The sequence below is a fragment of the Syngnathus scovelli genome, chromosome 18, assembly GCF_024217435.2.
Source record: "Syngnathus scovelli strain Florida chromosome 18, RoL_Ssco_1.2, whole genome shotgun sequence".
Taxonomy (NCBI): Eukaryota; Metazoa; Chordata; class Actinopteri; order Syngnathiformes; family Syngnathidae; genus Syngnathus; species Syngnathus scovelli.
In genome coordinates this window covers 12,236,553-12,256,329 of record NC_090864.1, presented here as the reverse complement: position 1 = coordinate 12,256,329, position 19,777 = coordinate 12,236,553, and the positions used below count along the sequence as shown (strand labels likewise).

At 51.1% G+C, this 19,777-nt stretch overlaps 3 protein-coding genes across 6 annotated transcripts in view; 1 reads left to right on the top strand and 2 right to left on the bottom strand.

Moving 5' to 3' along the window:
- Positions 1-5,508: 5,508 nt before the first annotated feature.
- Positions 5,509-10,348, bottom strand: LOC125985835 (OTU domain-containing protein 1). The gene is made up of 2 exons (XM_049749029.1): positions 10,211-10,348; positions 5,509-7,590 (listed from the first exon to the last, which is right to left on the bottom strand). The coding sequence occupies exon 2, from the start codon at positions 7,266-7,268 to the stop codon at positions 6,210-6,212; it is 1,059 nt and encodes a 352-aa protein (XP_049604986.1). The 5' UTR covers positions 7,269-7,590; positions 10,211-10,348; the 3' UTR covers positions 5,509-6,209.
- On the top strand, positions 9,179-13,811 carry tgif1 (TGFB-induced factor homeobox 1). Of its 3 annotated transcripts, none has more exons than XM_049749031.2 (3): positions 9,179-9,381; positions 11,723-11,958; positions 12,475-13,811. In XM_049749031.2, the coding sequence occupies exons 1-3, from the start codon at positions 9,366-9,368 to the stop codon at positions 13,129-13,131; spliced, it is 909 nt and encodes a 302-aa protein (XP_049604988.1). In that variant the 5' UTR covers positions 9,179-9,365; the 3' UTR covers positions 13,132-13,811. The 3 variants fall into 3 exon arrangements, with proteins under 3 accessions (XP_049604988.1, XP_049604989.1, XP_049604990.1); XM_049749032.2 differs by lacking the exon at positions 9,179-9,381 and adding an exon at positions 10,226-10,359; XM_049749033.2 differs by lacking the exons at positions 9,179-9,381; positions 11,723-11,958 and adding an exon at positions 11,979-12,371.
- Positions 13,812-14,189: 378 nt separating this feature from the next.
- The window catches only part of dlgap1b (discs, large (Drosophila) homolog-associated protein 1b), a 61,787-nt gene continuing 56,199 nt past the window's right edge, over positions 14,190-19,777 (bottom strand). The window contains exons 9-14 of one of the 2 annotated variants that reach the window (XR_007487467.2): positions 19,498-19,583; positions 18,101-18,498; positions 17,603-17,694; positions 16,958-17,110; positions 16,624-16,759; positions 16,382-16,527 (exon numbers count right to left, since the gene is read on the bottom strand). Coding sequence is in view for 1 of the 2 variants with exons in the window: in XM_049749012.2 (XP_049604969.1) it covers positions 16,312-16,527; positions 16,958-17,110; positions 17,603-17,694; positions 18,101-18,498; positions 19,498-19,583 (945 nt within the window). In the remaining variant the exon portion in view is untranslated. Of the gene's footprint in view, positions 16,528-16,623; positions 16,760-16,957; positions 17,111-17,602; positions 17,695-18,100; positions 18,499-19,497; positions 19,584-19,777 lie in introns of both variants that reach the window. The other variant, XM_049749012.2, reaches the window with a different exon arrangement.

Here is a 19,777-nt window from a genome sequence, read left to right as displayed (position 1 = left end):
TGAATGTTTTTTTTTCATCGATGCTATTTTCCACCACAGGGGCTCTTTGTTCCATTCCGTGAATACATCAAATGCGTCTGGGGAAAAGTCAAACACACGTGTTACTTATTCACCTTCAATTTCAAAACCTGGGTCAGGGGTTAGTCTGGCCCGCCCCTTGCTTGACATCTGCTCTGACCTTTGACCTCATCACAGAGTTGCGTACACACGTTTCTCCGGCTGGCCCTTGCTTCCGGAGCCATACGAGACCCCGCCGGGTGAGTTTTCAAGGCCCAACCTTATCTATGTGCTGAGGCCCGGAGGAGGGAGGGCCCTCCTTAAAGTCTACAAAGTCCGACCGACTCAAAGCCACTGATGAAGCGGCCGGATGACGCGGAAGGCGGTGAGAAGGCCGATTGAAGACAAGCGAGGAGATGATAAAGCTTTAAAGCGAGGGAGGCGAGCCTTTTGCCCGCTGAGGTCCTTCAACCGCCGCCGGCCGCTTTGGCCCCAACCTGAGCCTCATTTGGAACATCAAAGACCAAGCGCAGAGCTCCATCCGTCAGGAGCAAGCCACTTTCCTTGCCACATTTCAACTTTGAGAGCTGAGCTTAAGTCATGACCGCTGCTTGCCTCCGAGGCGCAATCGACAAAGTGGGGGATTGCGGGTACACCTCCCGGGACAACAATTTAGTCATGCAAATAAACGACGGCGGCCTTTTATTTCATAAAAACAGCATCATACTCAACCAACCAAGCCGCTCGCTCGCTAGCTAGCTAGCTAACTGAAACTTATCTCTTATCAGGTTCTACTACAACCAAGTGTATTTAGCGTACACATTTTCCTGCTCCAAATAGGCATAGAGTTGAATTAAATGTGATACGGTTGGAATGGGGTTAGAAAAGCCTCGTTGTCTTCACATTAGAGTCAGGAGTGATGGATCAGCCAGCCCTTAGCATGCTGCAGACTTTCCAAAGTGGATCACCCCTACAAACTTTGCCAGGAGGTGCTGAATAAAAAAAATTACGTGATTTTCTTTGCTCATTTGTACACATTGCTGCTGCTGAGCCGGCCGCCGGTGCACACACACGGCTGGCTATCAGCAGAAAATGCAAAAAAGTGCTACGAATGAATGTGCCACTGCACTGCTGGGCTTGAAGGGGTTTCTCTCAGGGCGGAAGAGAAAGCGGGCCGGCCTTTTCTCAGCAGCGCACGTCTTCCCACGCACGTGCGCCTGCTTCCTCATGGTGAATGAACCTCATTTGTACTTAGTCGCTTTCACTAACCCGCATGTTTGCTGACTCAGCAAATGTCTGGATTCTGTATGTCATGTCAAACGCAGAGCACATCCGTCACGCTCTCAGTAGAGAGCAAAACAGAGAGCAAGCCAGGACTGCAGATGCGGGAGGGAGGGAATTCTTTTGTGTCTGACCGCTGTGGCGGCGACCCAGATCTTTTGATTGATTTGGAAAGTCATTAAAAACCATGGTGGGCACCACGCTGGCCAATGTGGCATTTGAGGACATGCCGACGATAGGCCTCGTTCTCAGTTCCCTCCCTACCCGGACACAAATACAACCTGCTCGTCTCTAATTGCCTATAAAGCGGGCCAGGTATTTCAGGGCTACGGCTCGGAGGCCAGACGGCATCCATCACTCGCGCGTTAACAGGCTTCGGATTCTCTCGGTCTTGAGGCGACCGTAAACGTGATAGAAGAGTTTGTTTACTCCTCTGCAAATCCCGCCGGCGGCCGGACTGCGGCGGCCCGGAGCCAGAAAAAAATTGAAATCGGCCGCCGCTGAGAAGTCACTTGTTGCTGGCTGAACAGGTGAGCTTCATTGTTCCCCTGACATGGCTTGGAGGGGGACTAAAGCATCTGCTTCCTCTCCATATCATCGCAATGCCCGCGGCCGGCTGCACACGCGCGCACACGCGCGCACGCACACACACACGCAGACACACACGCACACACACACGAAGAGCCTTTTAGGTCGGAGCGCAATGGCAATGCCGAGCATCCGAGGCTAAACGCCAGTCAGCCCAAAGCGACTCAAGTGGACCATCACAAATAAATGACAGTCTGCAACTCTTCCCCGTCCGTCCGTCCGTCCGTCCGTCCGTCCGTCCGTCCGCCCGCCCGCCCGCCCACGATGCCATTAAGCATCGTTGCTATGTGGAAAAAGTGCAACGTAAAGCCAGCCAGCCACATTCAAAGTATTGTGTAGTACATTATGCTGATTGAAGCACAAAATGGGAGCATGATGAGAGAGTGGGGTGGGGAGATTTCAAGAGGTCCTTTGAGATCGCTGTTGGAGCAACTGGTAAAGTCAAGGTCATTGCAGAGAGATAGAAAAGAAAAAAAACACGTCAAACAAGAGAATCAGTCTGCTCTCAAGCAGAAAAAGGCCACGCCACGCCACGGCGTCGTGTTGAAACGGCGCACTTTAGAGCCCTTAAGAGAGAGTCACTTGATCCGGCTGCTGCTGCCAAGCTTCTTGACGTCTACAACGGAGGTACACTTCTTTCATTATTGCTAGAGAAGAACAACTTTCCCAGAAGATGGCAGACATGTGTGAAGGGGAGAAGAAGAAGAAAAAAGTGGGAGCAATAAATACAGTGGAGAATGTTTCGTTTCCCCCAGGAATGATCCATCCAGAGTAGCCAATTGGAGCCATGATCTACGGATGAGGGCTAAAATGACAAGCGGGTGGTTGCTCTCAAAGACCAAAATACTCATTTGCTCTCCAGTCTTTTCATTTGGCTCGGCGGAGGGAGGGCTGCTTCCTGTGAAGATCAGACAAACCATTGATGGCGTCGCTTGCACTTGATCATCCCCGGCCGGAATGGACGACAAGCTAGTTGTTGACGCCGCCCGTCCTCCAATCGCTGGGCGAGTGTCTGGGGCTTTAAGCGGGCTTAAGCGGGGAATCGGACATCATAGCCGCTTTGCTCAACACACGTGCAGATCTTTAGATCTGCTTTAGCCCGCCAATCTCCGGCCGGCCCAAGCGGCGCTTCCGCTCCACGCCAATCGTCCGTCCACCTTTACCAGACAAGTCCGAAAAAAGGTGCCTCACTCTGGCGCCTTGCTCACAAAGGCATTGAGATATTAACCAAATATTATCAATAATACATCAATGTTGACTCGCTTCTTTCATTTCCCACTCGACGGCTAAGCGGGCACTCCGGGGAGCCGAGAAGTCGGAAAGGAGCAATCCAAAAAGTCCGCACCTCCATTTTCTATACCAAGACCAGCCGCTGTGTCTCATTTCAAAAGTCCATTAGACATCAAATGTCTACTTTAAAGGCTGGAAGTGAGATTGCGGTATGATGTCACCTCACCTCAGCCATGAAGCCAAGCGCTGCACGACACAAAAACACATCCCTGCCGCCGGCCGGAGATGACATCACGCTCCGCAATTTTCCATTGCGTCGGGGCTCAACCCGTCACCGTGGAGACGGACGGGCTGGGCCCAGTTGGCCCGTTGCCGCTATGCTGCAGCACGGGGGCAAAGATCGCGTGCGCCTCGTCCAAAGCACGAAAGACATTTTGATGGCTGGCGGTCTTGAGAGGAACGTCAACGTGAGAGGACACCTGAGGAAGGAGGGAGGGAGGAGCACGTAAAGGCCAGCTGCCACTTCCGATGAGCGTGCATGTGCACCGTGCATCCGGCCGGGATGCTTGCGCCAGCCAGTGCTCACTTTTAAAAGGATGGCGAGCAAGGAAGATTCTCCGCTCGGTGGCCTCCAAACTTGAATGATTTAAGGATGCGGAGAGGATTGCACTCAGATCAACTGAAAGAATTGAGATTTGGACCCCGCAACTGTGAGGAACATGTGCCAACTAACCACTGAATCACCCCGAGGCCAAGGATAATACAACCATTATTCCATTATTAAAACACTGCCTGTAGTTGATAAAAGGTGTGCCCGGTGAAGATAAATTGACATAGTAATTTCTCCCGGGAAACATCAGAACAAGTTCAAAGTCAAGCAGCGCCCAGTGACTCGCGGCATAATTATATAAACTAAATATAGCATCCCAAACATACATTTCCTCTGGTCTGCCAACAGCTGCATCTTCAACTAGCTATCACTATCATTGAGTGCGCTTCAACCAAATGAGTATGATTTCACATGATTGCCATGAGGGGTCTAAAGCTCATAAGAGCTTTTTTTCACAGGGTTGATTTGATTGGTGCATCTCGAACAATCCACAAAGTATTAGCGGATAACAAGAAAAACAGTGGCTTACTGTAACATTTGCCGTCGCCGCCGCTTCCTCGGTGCTCGTTCGTGGCGGGGAGGTCCGCGAACTGCACGCGATGCCGCGACATGTCCACTGTCTTCCACCGCCGGCTGCTTGCTTGTTTGCTGCTCTTGGTGCCCCTCTCTCTTTTTTACATGTCCAATGTCTTTCACCGCCGGCTGCTTGCTTGCTTACGTGCTGCTCTTGGTGTCCCTCTCTCTTTTTGGGAGACAGGCGAAGTTCAGCAGCCCAGCGCAACTGCGTCGGGGTGGCGGGGGTGGGGGCGGTCGGGCGGCTGCGTTCCAATTAGCTCGATCGCCGCCACCAGTGCCTCGCCGCTCCAAGGGGGGGGGACGTCGCTCTTGCTGCAAATACAAATTGCACGTCACTTTTTTTTTTCTTTTTAAATATGTGTAACGTTCACGCAACCAAATAGTTCACTTATCTAATGACTAAAACTTCCCAATTGACGCAAAAGTTTGAATAAGTCTACGCGGCCCACTTTAATTGTGAAATGATTCTTTTTAATTCAGTACATGACTTTCAGAACAGTTCCGTTGCCTTTAAATTTAAGGTACAATATATTTAAATGTAATCATTCGAACGTGTTCGTTTAAACATTTGAGTGGGGAACAATTTGATTTACGCTTTGTTTGAACGGCTGCACTGCGCATCCATTATCTGGGGTCAACAGTACCATCTGGTGGTAGGACAGTAGAGTGACCTGATGGAGTCATAGGTTGCCAATGCGTTGGTTTGATTGATAATTCATTTCTCTCTCGGCTTGGAATTGTTTTTAATCCAGCAAAAATGACACCAGATCGAATCCTTGTCCCTCTAAATATTTCACCTTTCAGGAAACCTGGAAAAAGTGGATTTGTTGATCCTTTCACATTGCATGGTCACAGACAACGAGCACTCCTAGTGAACAGCAATTTGTAAATAAATAAATAAATGAGTGAGTGAGGGTCGCCAAACGTTTTCTCGCGTTGTCACAAGTTGCTTTTTCCCCCCCTCTTTTCTTTTGTTTAAATACAGTCGCCTGTGCATTTTGGGAAAAGTGGCCAAGTGCTAAGCTTGCACCAAAGAGGCCAATTGCAGAATTGTGGCATTATCCAAAAGTTTTTCAGTGGCGTCTTAGCAGAGTCCCCCAGGTTGGCAGTGTTTATTCATTGAGGTTAAAAATACACACATGAACAAAAGCCTCAAACTTGACAAGCAGTCTGACCCAAAAACCGCCTGCGAAGATTCCACGGAGACACGCACGCAGTGAGTCACGTCACGTGGAAGGACACTTTTATTTTTGTGCAACAATTGCCGAGAGGAACGGTGAGGAAAGTCACTCGTGCATTAGAAAAAGGCTTTCTTGAACTTCTGCAGCTCAAGACCCCCATTGGAAGTGAATCTTTTACAAAATACAACATATATTTTATATATATATATATATATATATATACAAAATACACATACATACACACACACACACACACACGTATAGTACTGTATATAAACATTGAATGTATTGCAACAAACCGGAATACAAAAAAGCACTTTGCCACAAAAAGGCGCACTTGCTTGGTTGTCATCAGCGTTTTAGGTCCCAAGCGTTACATAAAAAAGCGCAGCAATAAATACATAGCACTAAGGAGGAGGAAGGCCACAGTGAAAAGATTTTTTTCTCTTCCATTCTCAACTTTCTATCGAAAAGCAGACTTTTTTTTGCTCCTCTCCAAAATAAGACATTTGCTTCTACTTTGAAGAACAACAATGAGCATTTTTAGTGATCGTTGCAGCAGCGAAGGAGTGATTGAGAACACAGCCACACTAGCAACCGCTAGAAAGAGTCAAGTATGTGCACAGCACTTGGTTAAACATTTTATAAAAACTATATGCATGTATCCGACCGTCCGTCCGTCCGTTCGTCCATCCATCCATCCCTCCATCTATCACTTAAGGCACAAAGCAAAAAAGTCCTTGTGTTTACACTGCTCCTTTTTCCTCAATGTACATTTTTGACAAGGACGCCGCCATGGACTTGGCCAGCTCCTCGTCCCGCCTCCTCTGCATCCGGGACCGTCGGCACCAGTCCTCGTACTCGGGGTTCTCCACGCGGGCGTCCACGAGCACGTCGTAGTGTCCATTGCTCAGCCAGCTCAGCCAGACGGCCGGCTTGGACGGGTCCTCCTCGCCCAGGAAGTGCACCATGGTGGACACGGTGGGACTTTCGGCGCTGCCCCCTGTGGTCAGGTGGATGTTGACGTTGAGCATTTGGCTCATGGCCAGAAGCTCGGGGTAGCCGGCCCAGGCGCCGTCCTGAGCCGCGTTGATGAGGAACTCGCCGGCGTCGCCCTCGATGATGGGGTTGAACTGGTCCAGGCGGTCGGCGATGTGGTGCACCGTGCGCTCCCGCAGCTCACCGTGCCGAGCCTGCTCGCCGTAGGTGGCTTTGCACACGGCCCGGTACAGACAGTTCCCGTCCGGGATGATGTGGTAGCGGAACTTGCGTCTCTCCCGGAGATACTTATTCTGAGTTTCCACCTCGGCCAGGTAGCGGGCCACCTTGTCATCCTTTGCCACCTGGTTGTGCTCCTGTAGGACGCTCAGCTCAAAGGTCGCATCTGACGGAGGCTCCTCTTCAGGTAGCAAAATGTTACCCCTTGCCCCATCCTCCTCACACAGAAGACTCTCTTCCGGGTAGAGCCCTTCCGTCCGGTTCCTGAGCTCATCGCTAAAGTCGTCAGGGGACGGAGGCTTGAGCACCCTGGTGATTTGGACCGGCACCGTCCTCTCCACCCCGTCCGCTCTGCGTACGAGCAACTCTGCAGTAGATGAAAAGTAGACGGGCCTGGGCCTGGGTCTCGGGGACGAGGCTTCGTAGCAAGAAAAGGCAGGCATGTTCGCGGAAGTTGCGCTCGCCTCTGGCTGGCTCGGATCCGGGGCGTCTTCGTCAGGTGTGCTGGCGCTTCGGCGGGATAAAGTGACGGTTAGTCTGCTGGATGATCTCGGGTAGTGCGTCAAGGCGCTGTTGTAAAGCTGCATGTCGAAGGGCGAGCGCGCACGCGTCCTTTATAGCGAGCCCGCCCGCAGCCAGCCAGTCACAGCGCGATGACGGCCACAGCTAAAAATACCGCCGCTTGTCACAGACATCGACGCGGCCGAGTTGCCGAGGAAGTTTTGGTGTGGGTTTCTTCCCTCCGGCGCCCAACTGGTCCCGATAGCAGGAGGGGAGGGAGCGGGACGGGGCACTATATACGTCGCTCCGACACGGGGTGCCTCCCGACAAGCTGACACGGAAGTTTGGCTCTAGTACCACACCGTCAAGTAGGACCGGGTGACGGCCGGCAGTTTCCCTTTGGAGAGCCTTCAAAATAAAAGCGACACGACTGAATGGAGTGAACTTTTTCTTAGCGAAAGCTTTGGCAGATTATTCTGCGTATTTCCAAAGGTAGAGCTGGCAGACCCCAGACTTGCCTTGCAGACTTGCCTTGTCATCGAAGTAACACTTATGCACCAAATGACACCATTCTGGCGAGTTATTTGTTTTGAACGCGTGACTGCACAAAGCCTCAGGGGCTTGACTTCCGCTCCAGCGTGAAGGAATGCCAAAGTATGGGGCCAATGTGAAATAGGTGATACGTTACGGCACTCTGGGTGTGGAATAACGCTTCAAATAAAAACCGCTTGTTATTCCGAACTTAAGCTCTTAGTTATCGATTACTTCATCCATTGAGTCATTGAAAGTGGAAATAGTGGTTGGGCACTATTGGTGGTGCCCTCATTTGAAAGGAAACCGTTTTTTGCGTTTCTCTCTCTATAGTTAGAGACGATTTTCCAGGACATTAACTGCTTCCATGACACGCGTAACAGCTTTAACCGCGCAGTCCGAGATTGAATGACAGCTCGTGTTGTACAGACACGTCTTCTAAATATAGAAATCACCACATTCTTTTAATAAGACATGGATGAGCTCATTCCCGTTCCGTAAGAGAAATGGAATACGTACTACGGTTCAAAGGTAAGGCAAAAGTTTGACTCCAGAATAACGATGACATCTTTACATGTTGCACTGACTGCATCATATGCATATTTGTTAGCATTTCATCGGGGTGTATCTGGGTGTTCCAGTAACCCAGTAGTTTCACCGAGTCTTAATTATAGTGAATAGTTGTTCACAAAAGAATAAGGCCAGGCATATTTATCAAATAATACATCGCTAACTGACGACAACAGATGCAAGTAAAACATCATCGGAAACATAAACAATCAAGTCCAATACGGATAGCCCAATTGTAACTTAGTTACGGATTGGTCATTTGTAAATACATTGTACTTGCCTCCCTTGCACTTCCACAATCATCCACTAGAGGGAGACGTTTTGCTGCAAAAGAGCTTGCCGCCAGCTTTTTGGAGCAGCTGTCGCATGGCTGGCTCTGCGGCGCATACAAATACAGGCATTGATCTTTCACGGGGTTTTTTACGTGTTGACGATTGCACCAACCTCGACTGCGCACACATACGCGCATACTTGTCAATAGGATTCGAGTACAAACCAAACCCTCAATGACATGGGGGGTTGAAAGCGAGAGCGCGAGAGAGAGCGTAAACAAAATATCCCTAATGCTTTTTTCCCCCTTCTTGCTTTTGTTTTTGTGTGTCAGTGGAGCGCGCAGAACTGATGTCAGCGGGCGGTGGGGAGAGGGGAGGGCGCATCCTCCGTGGGTTGAGTCACGCAGCTGTCAAAGATAGCTGTCACCCAGTTCCCCCATCAAACACACGCAACGCAGTCAATGAGCAAAAAGCCTTGCGGAGAAAGAGAGAGAGAGAGACATCTCAGGTGACCCCCCCCCCCCCCCTCCCTTCGCCCCCCCTCCCCCCTACCAACACCACCACCACCACCTCCTCCTTCACACAGCCTGCTTACTTACCTTCGCTACGGACCAGCAAACGACCCCCCCCATGCCCCCCCCCCAAAAAAAAAAAACAGGATACATTTTTTTTGTATTTTCCCCCCTTTTTGATGCGTAAGTTTTCTTCCTACAATTTGGATACACGCTGCGAGGCTGCAGATTACCAGCGCGCGGACGTTTGCTTCTTTTCTTCCACGCGAGGATCAAAAGCGTGTTTTTAAGGGTCGCGATGAAGACGAAAAAAGGTAAGACGCGGTGACGAAATACAGCCTACTGCCCATAACTGCGATCATTTTGTTGCCTTTTCCCTCCTCCGAGTCTATTGTCTGCGGTGCAGACGTGACAGGCTGCGAGCGAGTGCCATGTGCTGGCGAGACGTGACAGCCGAATTGCACTCGTTTGTTCTGCGCTTATTTACAGCAGAGTTGATCAGTGGAGCGAGGCGAGAATAACGCCGAATGTTCCACCCGTCCTCCCTCGACTTGAACTCGTCGTCCACGCGTGGGTTTAGCCACTCTTTGTTGGGAAGTTTGGAAGCGGTGCGGGAGTGGGCCACTTTTCCGTTGAAGTTTGGTCGAAAAGTTGTTCCAATTTTTCTCCGTTAACAATGAGTTAGAAAAATCGCTTGAATAGATGTTAAACACTCAGCGCTTGCGGCTTTTCTTTGTTAAAAAGTGTCACGGAGCCACTGGAAGTCGTGTTTGGGGGGGGGGGGGGGGGGGCTGACCTCATTGTTGAAGTTTGTTCACCGCGTGTTCTCCACGCGCACACAAAAGAACACAAGTTTTCAGTTGCCTAACGTACACGGGCCAAGTGTCAAATTGTGTTTTAACGTGTTTTCTGGCTACTATGGGACGAAGCGCGGGAGAAACGGGTTTGTCAGTTTTGCTGCAAAGCGTACAAAGAAAGGCGAGCAGTCCCAGATTCTTTTGTTTAGTCTGGAGACGCTGATTTGCAACAGGTCTCCCCCCCCCTCTCTCTCTCTCTCTCTCTCTCTCTCTCTGTGTCACTCTCTCTCTCCCTCCTCCCCTCCTCCACTCGCACCACCAACATCTCCCCGGCCTACGTAATTACCTCATCCTGTTGGCTGCTCCACACTTTTCCCACTTGAGTTCGGGCCCCACGGCGGTCTGCGTGGTGAAGCTTTATGGAGGTTAGCTGTGTGTCGGGCAGACCCCTTCACCTCGCTCTCGTTCCCGTAAAATGTTGACTTCCGCGTGAAGGTGAGCTCACGTGATCAGGGGCCATTTAAAAGAAGAAACCCGGAAATGCCTTTTTTAAGATGGCGGACGTTTGACCCACATCTGTCAAACAACGTATCAATAATCCCCAGTGTCCTGTTGACGCTCATGGATTGTAGTTATTTTTGGGGGTCAAAAGTAAAATACAGAGAATTACACTTTTTGTTTTTTGAAAGAAAAAGAAAAGCACCTGCTTGCTTGACGCAACATAAATGCTATTAAGCCATTTATGTTGTGATTTAAAGCTTACGTATCACGTTAATAAATTCTTCTATTTCAGGTTTTACTCATTCAGTTGTGGTCTGTATAAAGTGGATCAGCGATGCTTTTGTTTTTTTAGCCCAGGTAGCGTTTACTTGCGCCGCAAACCTTTTATACAATAAGCTGAGAAGAGTTCAGGAATCTCAAGGAGCAATATATTTGTCCATCGTACACTGACAACGTGTTTTTCATACAAGTTTTCACCATGACGTTTCAGGGTCATGACCATCACTATCAACTAGTTTGTTTGGCGGTACAGGAATACTACGTAAACCTGCGGCACAACACGGCACGCTGAGTTAGTCTTTCATTTGTTTTGTATTTACGGCCTACGAGTGTTTTTCATAAAAGTATTTACTGCCAATGTGGTGTTTCGAGGCTACACATGGCTTGTCGTTGAGTCACTGTAAATATGAACCTGTGTACTAAACGTTTGGTCTAGAAAAAAATGTCATTAGTATCGTCCCTGTTTTCCATCACAGAGAGAAAGCCTCTTGTAGTGGCTGATTCTTGAGATGTTTGCTGAGCTGAAATCTTGCCAGCTTTGTTTGTTGTCTTCTGAGGGAGGGCTCATGTACGTATTTGCAAGTGTTGCCATCTCACCTACTCTGTTGACTAGTTGGAAGTCTTGAGACGCTGAAACGTCATCACATTTGTTTGTTGGTTGACAAGTTGTTTGGCTTCTTGGGCGCAGTCTGCACCCCTGACCTGCTCGCTGAGCTAAAGCGACGTCTGACTCCTTGTCTAGCGTGGCCTACTTTGAAGCCTCGGTCGGGACGCTCCCTCCCGCCATTTGCGCTGCCGCGTATTCTGCCATCTGATGGTGTTTGGTGAGACTTTGGAGCCTTTGCGACTCCTTTTGCACACGTTCCGTCAAACGACGGGGCCTGGCGCGGTGCGGTCATCCTGAGTCACACAAGCCAAGCGCGCGAGCGAGGTGCGATGTGCGCGAGCTGCTTTGACGGCCGCCGAGCCAGCAGCGCCTTTGTGATGTCCTGGCGCCCGCTCACACATTTCCCGGCTCCGCGGATGAATCACGTGGCAGCGGGGAAAACCTAGCTCTCTCATTCCTTTCCTCTGTAAGGTTTGATGATGCTGTCCGGAAGCGAAACGGATGATGACGACGGCGTGGATGCACCGCTGGACTTGTCATCCAGCGGCGGCGGCGGCGGCGGCGGGAAAAGGAAGCGCCGCGGCAACCTGCCCAAGGAGTCAGTGCAGATCCTCCGGGACTGGTTGTACGAGCACCGCTACAACGCGTACCCCTCGGAGCAGGAGAAGGCTCTCCTCTCCAAGCAGACGCAGCTTTCCACGCTGCAGGTACTTCAACACACACACACAGACAAAGGCTACACTCCAAGCAGGGAGGTGGGAGAGGGGGGAGTAAGGGCTGACTCATTTCCTGTCAAAACATGACACTTTACTGCATTGGAGGTCGTCTGCTTTTGTGGAGCAACTCTGCAGTGAGTGGTGAGGAGGAGGAGGAGGAGGGAGTAAGTGAACGCTGAGGAATTTCCCTCCCCGCAGCCGTTCCCAGCCCAGCTGTCTGGGAACAATGCGGAGTCATTTACATAGCTGCAGCCAGTTACGACTGGCCTGCCCGCGGAAGCAAAGAAAACAAGGCGGTTGACCCCCCGATTGTTGCTATGACAACCAGCCTTTTATTGCCGCGCTTTTTTTGCCGCACCCGAGTCAAAATCGAACCTGAATCACAACACAGAGGGAGAGCGGCGGTAAGAGTGCGCTCGTCAGCAAAATAACCTTTCGTAATCGGCTGTTGAAACGCTTGAAATGGGTGTGCGTCCAATTCAACTACTTGCTTGTTCCGTTTTCCAGGTATGCAACTGGTTCATCAACGCACGCCGGCGCCTCCTCCCCGAGATGTTGCGGAAAGATGGCAAGGACCCCAACCAGTTCACCATCTCCAGGAAGTGCGGCAAGGCGGGCGACAGTTTCTCTGACAGCTCCCAGTCGCCCAAACACAGTGGTGGTGGCGGTGGTGGCGGCGGCAGCGGTAGCTGCAGCCCCGCCGGAGGGCCCCGCGATGACGGCGGCTACGACAAACGGGTTCTGCACCCTTCCTGCTTCGAGCCCGGCGTCCTGAGGAAGGCGGTGTCGCACTCGGCGCCCTCGCCCACCTGTTGGTCGCCCTCGACGGGCGCCGCGCCCACCCGGCCGTCCGTCATCTGTCACACTACTGTCGCCAGCCCGAGCGGGCCGCACCCGTCGCCGCTGAACTCTGACAAGGCGGCCGAGCGGCTGCAGGCGGCCCAGGCGCTCCTCAGGTGTCTGGATAGAGGGGCGGGTGCCCGCCTCCCCGCCGCCAGCACCATCCTGGAGGGAAACCTGAGCCCCCGCAGCGGGCTCTTCAACACCCCTCCCCCGACCCCGCCGGACCTCACGCAGGACTTCAGTGGCTTCCAGCTCCTGGTGGACGTGGCCCTGAAGCGGGCCGCCGAGATGGAGTTGCAGGCTAAACAGTTAGTCTCCTAAAAGGGGGACCCCCAAGTTCACAGACTGAGAACAGCCGCCCGCCCGCCCGCTAGAGCTCATGGTTTCTATCTTTTCTAAACCAATTCAAATTGTTTTGTTTTGAATGACAAAAACAACAACAACAACAACACAGTATCACGGTGCCTTGGCTCAAAGATGTTTATCCATTTCATATTTGTATCCACTTGTATCTTATTTGCACCCCGGGGACCAAAACTACGGGACCAATGCTACCCGTCCGTCCGTCCGTCCGTCCGTCTTAAGTCTTCTCATCCAAACGCATTTCAGGTCCTGACGGTTCTCAGTGTCTTAACACTTTGTTTGGTTTGGTTTGGTTTTGCTCTCGGCATCAACGTATTCACTACTGTAGTTCATGTTACACTATAGTTTGTCATTTAGCTCTTTTACTCCCTTATTGCCCGCACAAGGGACAAACGTATTGCAGATGAAAAATGTAGCAGGTGAGGCCAGTGGACTGGACGACGACACTACACGGTGGTTGTTTTTTTTTTTTTACGATGGCCAAAATCAAGTATAATCATGTACAATAGGACCACGTGTATAGTTAATGTGATGACATGACGCCCTCTGATGTGATTTCTTTCCATTCTGTGCAATGTTTGTGGCGAGCAAAAGGTCACACGGGACTTCAATAAAGTTTAGTTGTTTTTTTTTCTACACTTCATGGCCTTGTTGTGGCGCGTCAGCTAATGAGCATAATCCTGCATCAATTAACAACGATCGTGTGTATTAAGTCACGCCTCGGCACGGTCGTGCGAGGGAGGCCACTTCCAGTCTGGCCCCGACAGCTGTTGCACGGGCAAAGCCTCTCAATAGGATTTGTCGTCTGTTTGCCTCTTTCATTCATCAGTTCGCCGCGGCGTATTTATGCTCGTATGACAATTGAGAATGTCAAAAAGTCATTGAAAGAGACCATCCTGCACCCGAATCATGTCAAAGCGTAATTGCAGGTCCAGCCACGCAGTGAGCGGCCTTTTGCCCTCGTCGTGTTTTGGATTGCGGCGGGCGCCATGAAAAACATACGCGGAGAGGGCAGACAAATGGCCACAGGGTTCACTTTAATGCTCGCACACGCGTGCCGCCGTCACATCCGTTAAACACGTAGCAACATTAATTACAAAAAAGGTCTGCTTCATTAAGTTATCCGATTCCATTTGCACAACATTCATTTAAGTACAATTGAAGGACGTCACACACTCCCTGCTACATCAGGAGTTGATGTGTTCTTATCAAGACGATCAACAGAGTGTCATTGTGGGAACGGAACGCACACACGCGCACAATTCAATCCGTAAAAATATAAAAACATAAAAATGAGCAATGGCCTCTAAAACACGCACTCCCTTTCCGAACGTCAGCGAGCCAAAAGCCCCGAGTTCAACGGCACAAAACATGAGCAGGTGAGTTCCAACAAGCCCACTAGTCACGTCTCCTATGTGATGGCAGATTCCACTTGATTGACAGCAGAGACAGCGTATGCAGTCACGCGGGCGCACACGCACAGGCACCTTCCCCTGAGACGCCCTTTGTGCTCGACTGTCCAAATTAAGGCAGTCGCAAAGGGAAAAGCGAAAGGAAGAAACCACAGTAAAAGGGCCTTGATGTCAGTGCGCCGGTAAACAGTCCCCTAACTCAATAAATAATTAGAGAGAGAGAGAGAGAGAGAGAAATATTAGGAAAGAAAATATTGGAAAAAAATGATGACCACAGTTAAGGAAGAGCAAAAAGAAAATATCAACAACAACAAAAAAACTTTTCTCTGAACCTCCGCGAGTTAGCACAGTGAGGAGGAAAATGTCCGGTTGTCAATAAAGATGTTGTAAAATGACATTATAAAAAAAGATACAAGCAGTTTATTAAAAATAACCCATCAAACTCATCTGAAGGCGCCTGACTCAGTGTCGACCTTTTCTACACCCACAATATTAGGTACACCCAAACAATCATATCCGGTGTATATTCTGCCTAAACAATGACAAAGGTATTAAGTGATTATATTAAAGTAAGACAAACTATTAAACTGAGTGAACTTTAACTGAATTCCCCGTCAAGGACTAAAATTTGCATAGTTATAATAGGATCATCAAAAAAGCTACTACAAGAATAATCCTGTGTTTTGAAGCAATAGATTAGGGTGCAATCAAATAATTGTAATAATATACAATAAAAAATAGAACAGAGTGGAATTATACATAACGACTTGACTTTTAGGGGTTTGCTCAATTATGTAAATACTTGTCCTTGGATCAACAACTGTCGCCAACTGTCCACGATACAAGTTCAGAGCAGTGCGGTTGGACGAAAGTCAGACTCAAGGTGACATATTGCGTTCAACTACAAGGCAAAGGCAGGATCGTCTTTGTCGCTTTAAATTGTGCGGGTGTACCTAATGTTTTGAATGGGGCTGCTGACTCTCATAGGAAGGACATCGGAAGAACTTGACTGAATGATGTTTGTCAAAACACGCACACGCACGCACACGCACGCACTGCACGAGGGGTGTCTTTAAAAAACAAAAACAAACAAACACAATTTCGTTTTCCGGATAAGCTGCACACCAGCGCAAACAAAATGTAACCTCTTGACCACTGCAAGAGACTCATTTCATCGCACAAATGTACAAGGGTGAGCCGCCGAGCCAAAGACGTGCGCTTTGATTTCACCATCTGTCGTTACGCTACAACGGTTAGAAGCTCATTATATAGCTTAAGAGGTCGTGTACAGACAGGTGACATGGGATATTAAAAAAAATATATCATTGCCAAGAACAACTTGGAGGTCTGGTTATGCGAGGACCGTAATAAAGCTAGCTAGCTAGCTAGCTAGCTAGCTAGCTAGCTAGCTAGCTAGGGAACACCACAGTGTTGCGGCCTTGAGTTTGGCCACAATTCTATCAACAAGTTTATCATATCTGCTGCTGCCTAACCTACGTATAAAGGACACATCATGAGTGAGAGCGATTGTGAGCGTTTGGATTTGCGGGACATGGGCGCTACATAAAAGCTGAGGTGGAAAGACCAGGGAACGGGCGCTCCGTGGTGAATCAACGGATTAATAAATCATCCACTTCTTCCCATGGCGACAGTGATGCGGTAAAGTTTGTTAGCACCCTTGCCATCTCGCGCTACTGCGGCCGGCCGGCTGGCCGGACGGAGCGTCTCATAATCGCGTCTGCGCCTCGGGGATGTAAATCTCGATGCTGTCGGCGCTCTCCGTGGCGGAGCTCTGGCGCACCGAGGCGGCCCGCTTGGCGGCCAGCAGGCGCTTGCGGGCCTCCAGACGCTGCCGCTCGGAGCTCTCCAGAGAGCGGTCCCTCGCCAGCGGGGCGTGGCCCTTCTGGGACCTCTTTGGCACGGGAGGTGGCACGCCTCGCACCTGGACAGGTGGGAAAACACACTTCAGCGCAGCCACCTCATCCGTGAGCCCGAGCCAACAAAAAAAAAAAAAAAAAAAAAAAGCTGAGAGAATCACCTTTTTTTTGAGGGGGGGCGGGGAGCATGCAGTGAATGTTTCTGCTGTTACGGTGGACGTAGGCAGCCATTTGTGAGGTTAAAACAAAACAAAAAGCACGAGTGGAGATAGGCAGGCTCTCCAAAATGGCGGCTCACTGTCAACAAAGCAAAATAAAACATAAAAGCGGTGTAGCAACATTCAAATGAAATTCATGCAAGCCGCTAATGGCGCTCTCATACAAACATTTGTATCCTTATTTGACGTTTCCTCATTGTGACTCCAGTAAACGCCACAACCGCAACGGCACGCGGCAGCCACGAGCCCTTCCCAAAGCTAAAAATAAGGGGCACACCTGGATCTCCGGAGGCGTCAGAGGCTTCCAGTCGTTGGCTTTGAGCTGGTGCAGCTCGTCAAACTTGAGGCTGATGTTCTCGATGGACAGCTGCAACATGTCCCAGAAGCCCGCCAGGTCCTGGGAGACGGGCCGCGGGTGCGCGTCAGGATTCTGAAGGACGGCAACGCAGACCCAAAACAATTAGCAGCAGCAAAAAGAAGATCAATAAATGATGTTAGTACCTATACCAATCTTTGATCAATATCAATGATGTACGTATCGTCATGAATATGATGCACTGCTAATTGCAGGACCTCATCAGCTCCGTTTCTATTTGACATTTGCTTGCTTTGTGAGCAAAATCGCTTTGACCGACCGCCACGTTCCATCTGCAACTGCCTCCCCGAGACAGCTTGGCTGGCTGCATGCATAGTCAATCGGCGCCTGCCTGCCAGCCAGCCGGCCGGCCGGCCAGCCAGCCAGCCAGCCAGCCAGCCAGCCAGCCAGCCAGCCAGCCAGCCAGCCAGCCAGCCAGCCAGCCAGCCAGCCAGCCAGCCAGCCAGCCTCCCTCCCTCCCTCCCTCCCAGTCGGGGTGAATTGTGCAGGATGACGTCAGTGTCGCCATCGTGGAGGTGGGGGCGTGCAGAGGATGAGGTGACATACCAGATTCTCCTCACACAGCTCCCGAAACTGCTGGAACTTCTGGGACATGAGCAGCTGGGCGCTCCCCACTGCACTGCGGATCTTGCCCATGACTGCAGATGCACACGCACGCACGCACGCACGCACGCACGCACGCACGCACGCACGCACAATTACTCACACGACCTAGCGCACACTGCAGGCATGTTGCAGCAGTGGCAGGGAGAAGGCATTAGTGAAGCAGCAGCATGACAACGGCAAGGCGATGACATCATCACGGGAAACGCTGCTCCATCCACATCCTAATGCGGCAGTGATGTCATGCACTTTTCCAAGGTCACCTTTCAATGTGCAACTACTTCACACAAGGGTGGCTGGCAAGTTACGGTAAAATAGATCTGTCATTTCATATGGTGATTCCTAATCTACATGTCATATCATCTCGAAGTCTTATTCCTATTTATTGAGATAGAATGGATATTTTCTTCATGATACTTTCCAAAAGGAAGCGCGACTCACCGTCCTCCGGCAGTTGGTTGTCCGTCTGGTCCCGCTCCATCTGCCCACACCATCCCTGCATCCGTTCCGTTTCCGCTTGCAGCAGTTTGAGGAACCAGCGGCCATCCCGAGGGCAAACCGAGCGGCTGACGGCCCGGAGCGCCGCCGGCTCCGGCTCGGTCGCGCCGTCCATCCACGGGTCCGGAGGGGGCAGGATGGACGGGTCCTCGCCCGAGTCGCAGGCGTGGTAGTGGTTGCCCGAGCCTTGGATGCGGACCGTGGAAGCGGCGGCCGAGGCGTCGCGGGAGTGTTGGCGCGGCATGGTGGCGCAGTGGCGGGGCGGCGCCCCGTCCGAAGGGTCGTCCAGGTCGGCCTGGACGGCGGCGGTGACGCTGTTGGAGCGGGTCATGCGGCGCGGACTGCCGACATAGAGAGCAATGTCACCAAAGTCGTTTGTTTGTCTCCGGTCTGTACTTGCTTACAAGTCAAAGCAAAAACATCTCAAAATGGGGGGAGGGTAATTTGTTTTGCACAACTACTAATGTAAGAAGAAAGAGGCTGTAATCTTGGCAAAAACATCTCGGACGACCCTCAGCTTGACCTGCCCGATAAACGCACGCCAAGGCCCGCCTCGTCTTGTCTCGTCTCGTCCTCCTGAAAGCTTCTCATTCATCACTTCCTCCTTATTCATCTCTCTTGTTGCGTGGAAGGAGGTGCACACACGGGAGTGGAGTTTGCCTGACATCAAACGCAGCAGCAGCGCCGTTAAAGAGTAACTCCTCCGAACGAGCAGGTGTTCAACCATAATGACCTCAGGCTATCGGCCGCTCGCTAACAACTTCCTGCGGGAGGGGCGGACGTCGGGCAAGGCCAAACACTTGAAAGCGGGTAGAAAAGGCCCCGGAACCTTCAATATTTTGTCTTTGGACCTATTCGACAAGGGCGGCTAACCGAGGCCACGGCGTGTGCTGTTTGCGCAATGGCTCCTTCCGCTTCAGACAAGGTGACGCAAAGGCTCTTAACTTGTTTTGTCGTGGCTCAAAATCCCCAGGTGGAAATTTGCATGCGGGACAGGGGAAGTCCCCCAGCCCCAAAAGTGTCCGACTGCTGCAACAGATGGCTGTCAAGCGGCGCCCCCACCCTCCTCCTCGTATCTCCACCTTCCTTCCCACTAGCTGCACCACATCCTCCGGGCCCAGCTGTCACTTTGGGGGCCCCTTGCTTGAGGAAGACCAAAGGGAGGGGAGGCCTTTTCTCTTTGACGCCAACCATCAGTGAGCTGAGACAGCTGCTGCACATTGGACACAACAAATAAGAGCCTTCTCTGTTTTGCTAGCTTCCCTTCCCGTAAAAAAGGCAACGTTTCCGGTCCAATCCGCTCCACGCAATGGCCTTTCACTCCATTGTGGCTCACTCACCAGCGCTCATCTTCCACCTGAATTCCTATGGACTGGAACTTGGAGCGCTCCTCCGCCGGCCCCTCCTCCTCCTCCTCGGGCTCCACCTGTCGGCAAGGGAGCGGCGGTCAATCAGCGCGCCAAGCGAGCACGACAGACGGGGTGGCGATCTGGAGACGCGTTTGCGCGCAGTCAGCTAAGCGCTAAACGGGAGCCTTCTCGCTCAGGTCAAGGTCCGACACGAAGGAGGATTCCCAATGCTGCGTTCTTGAGCTCCATCTGAAATTCCAGCGTAGCGCGT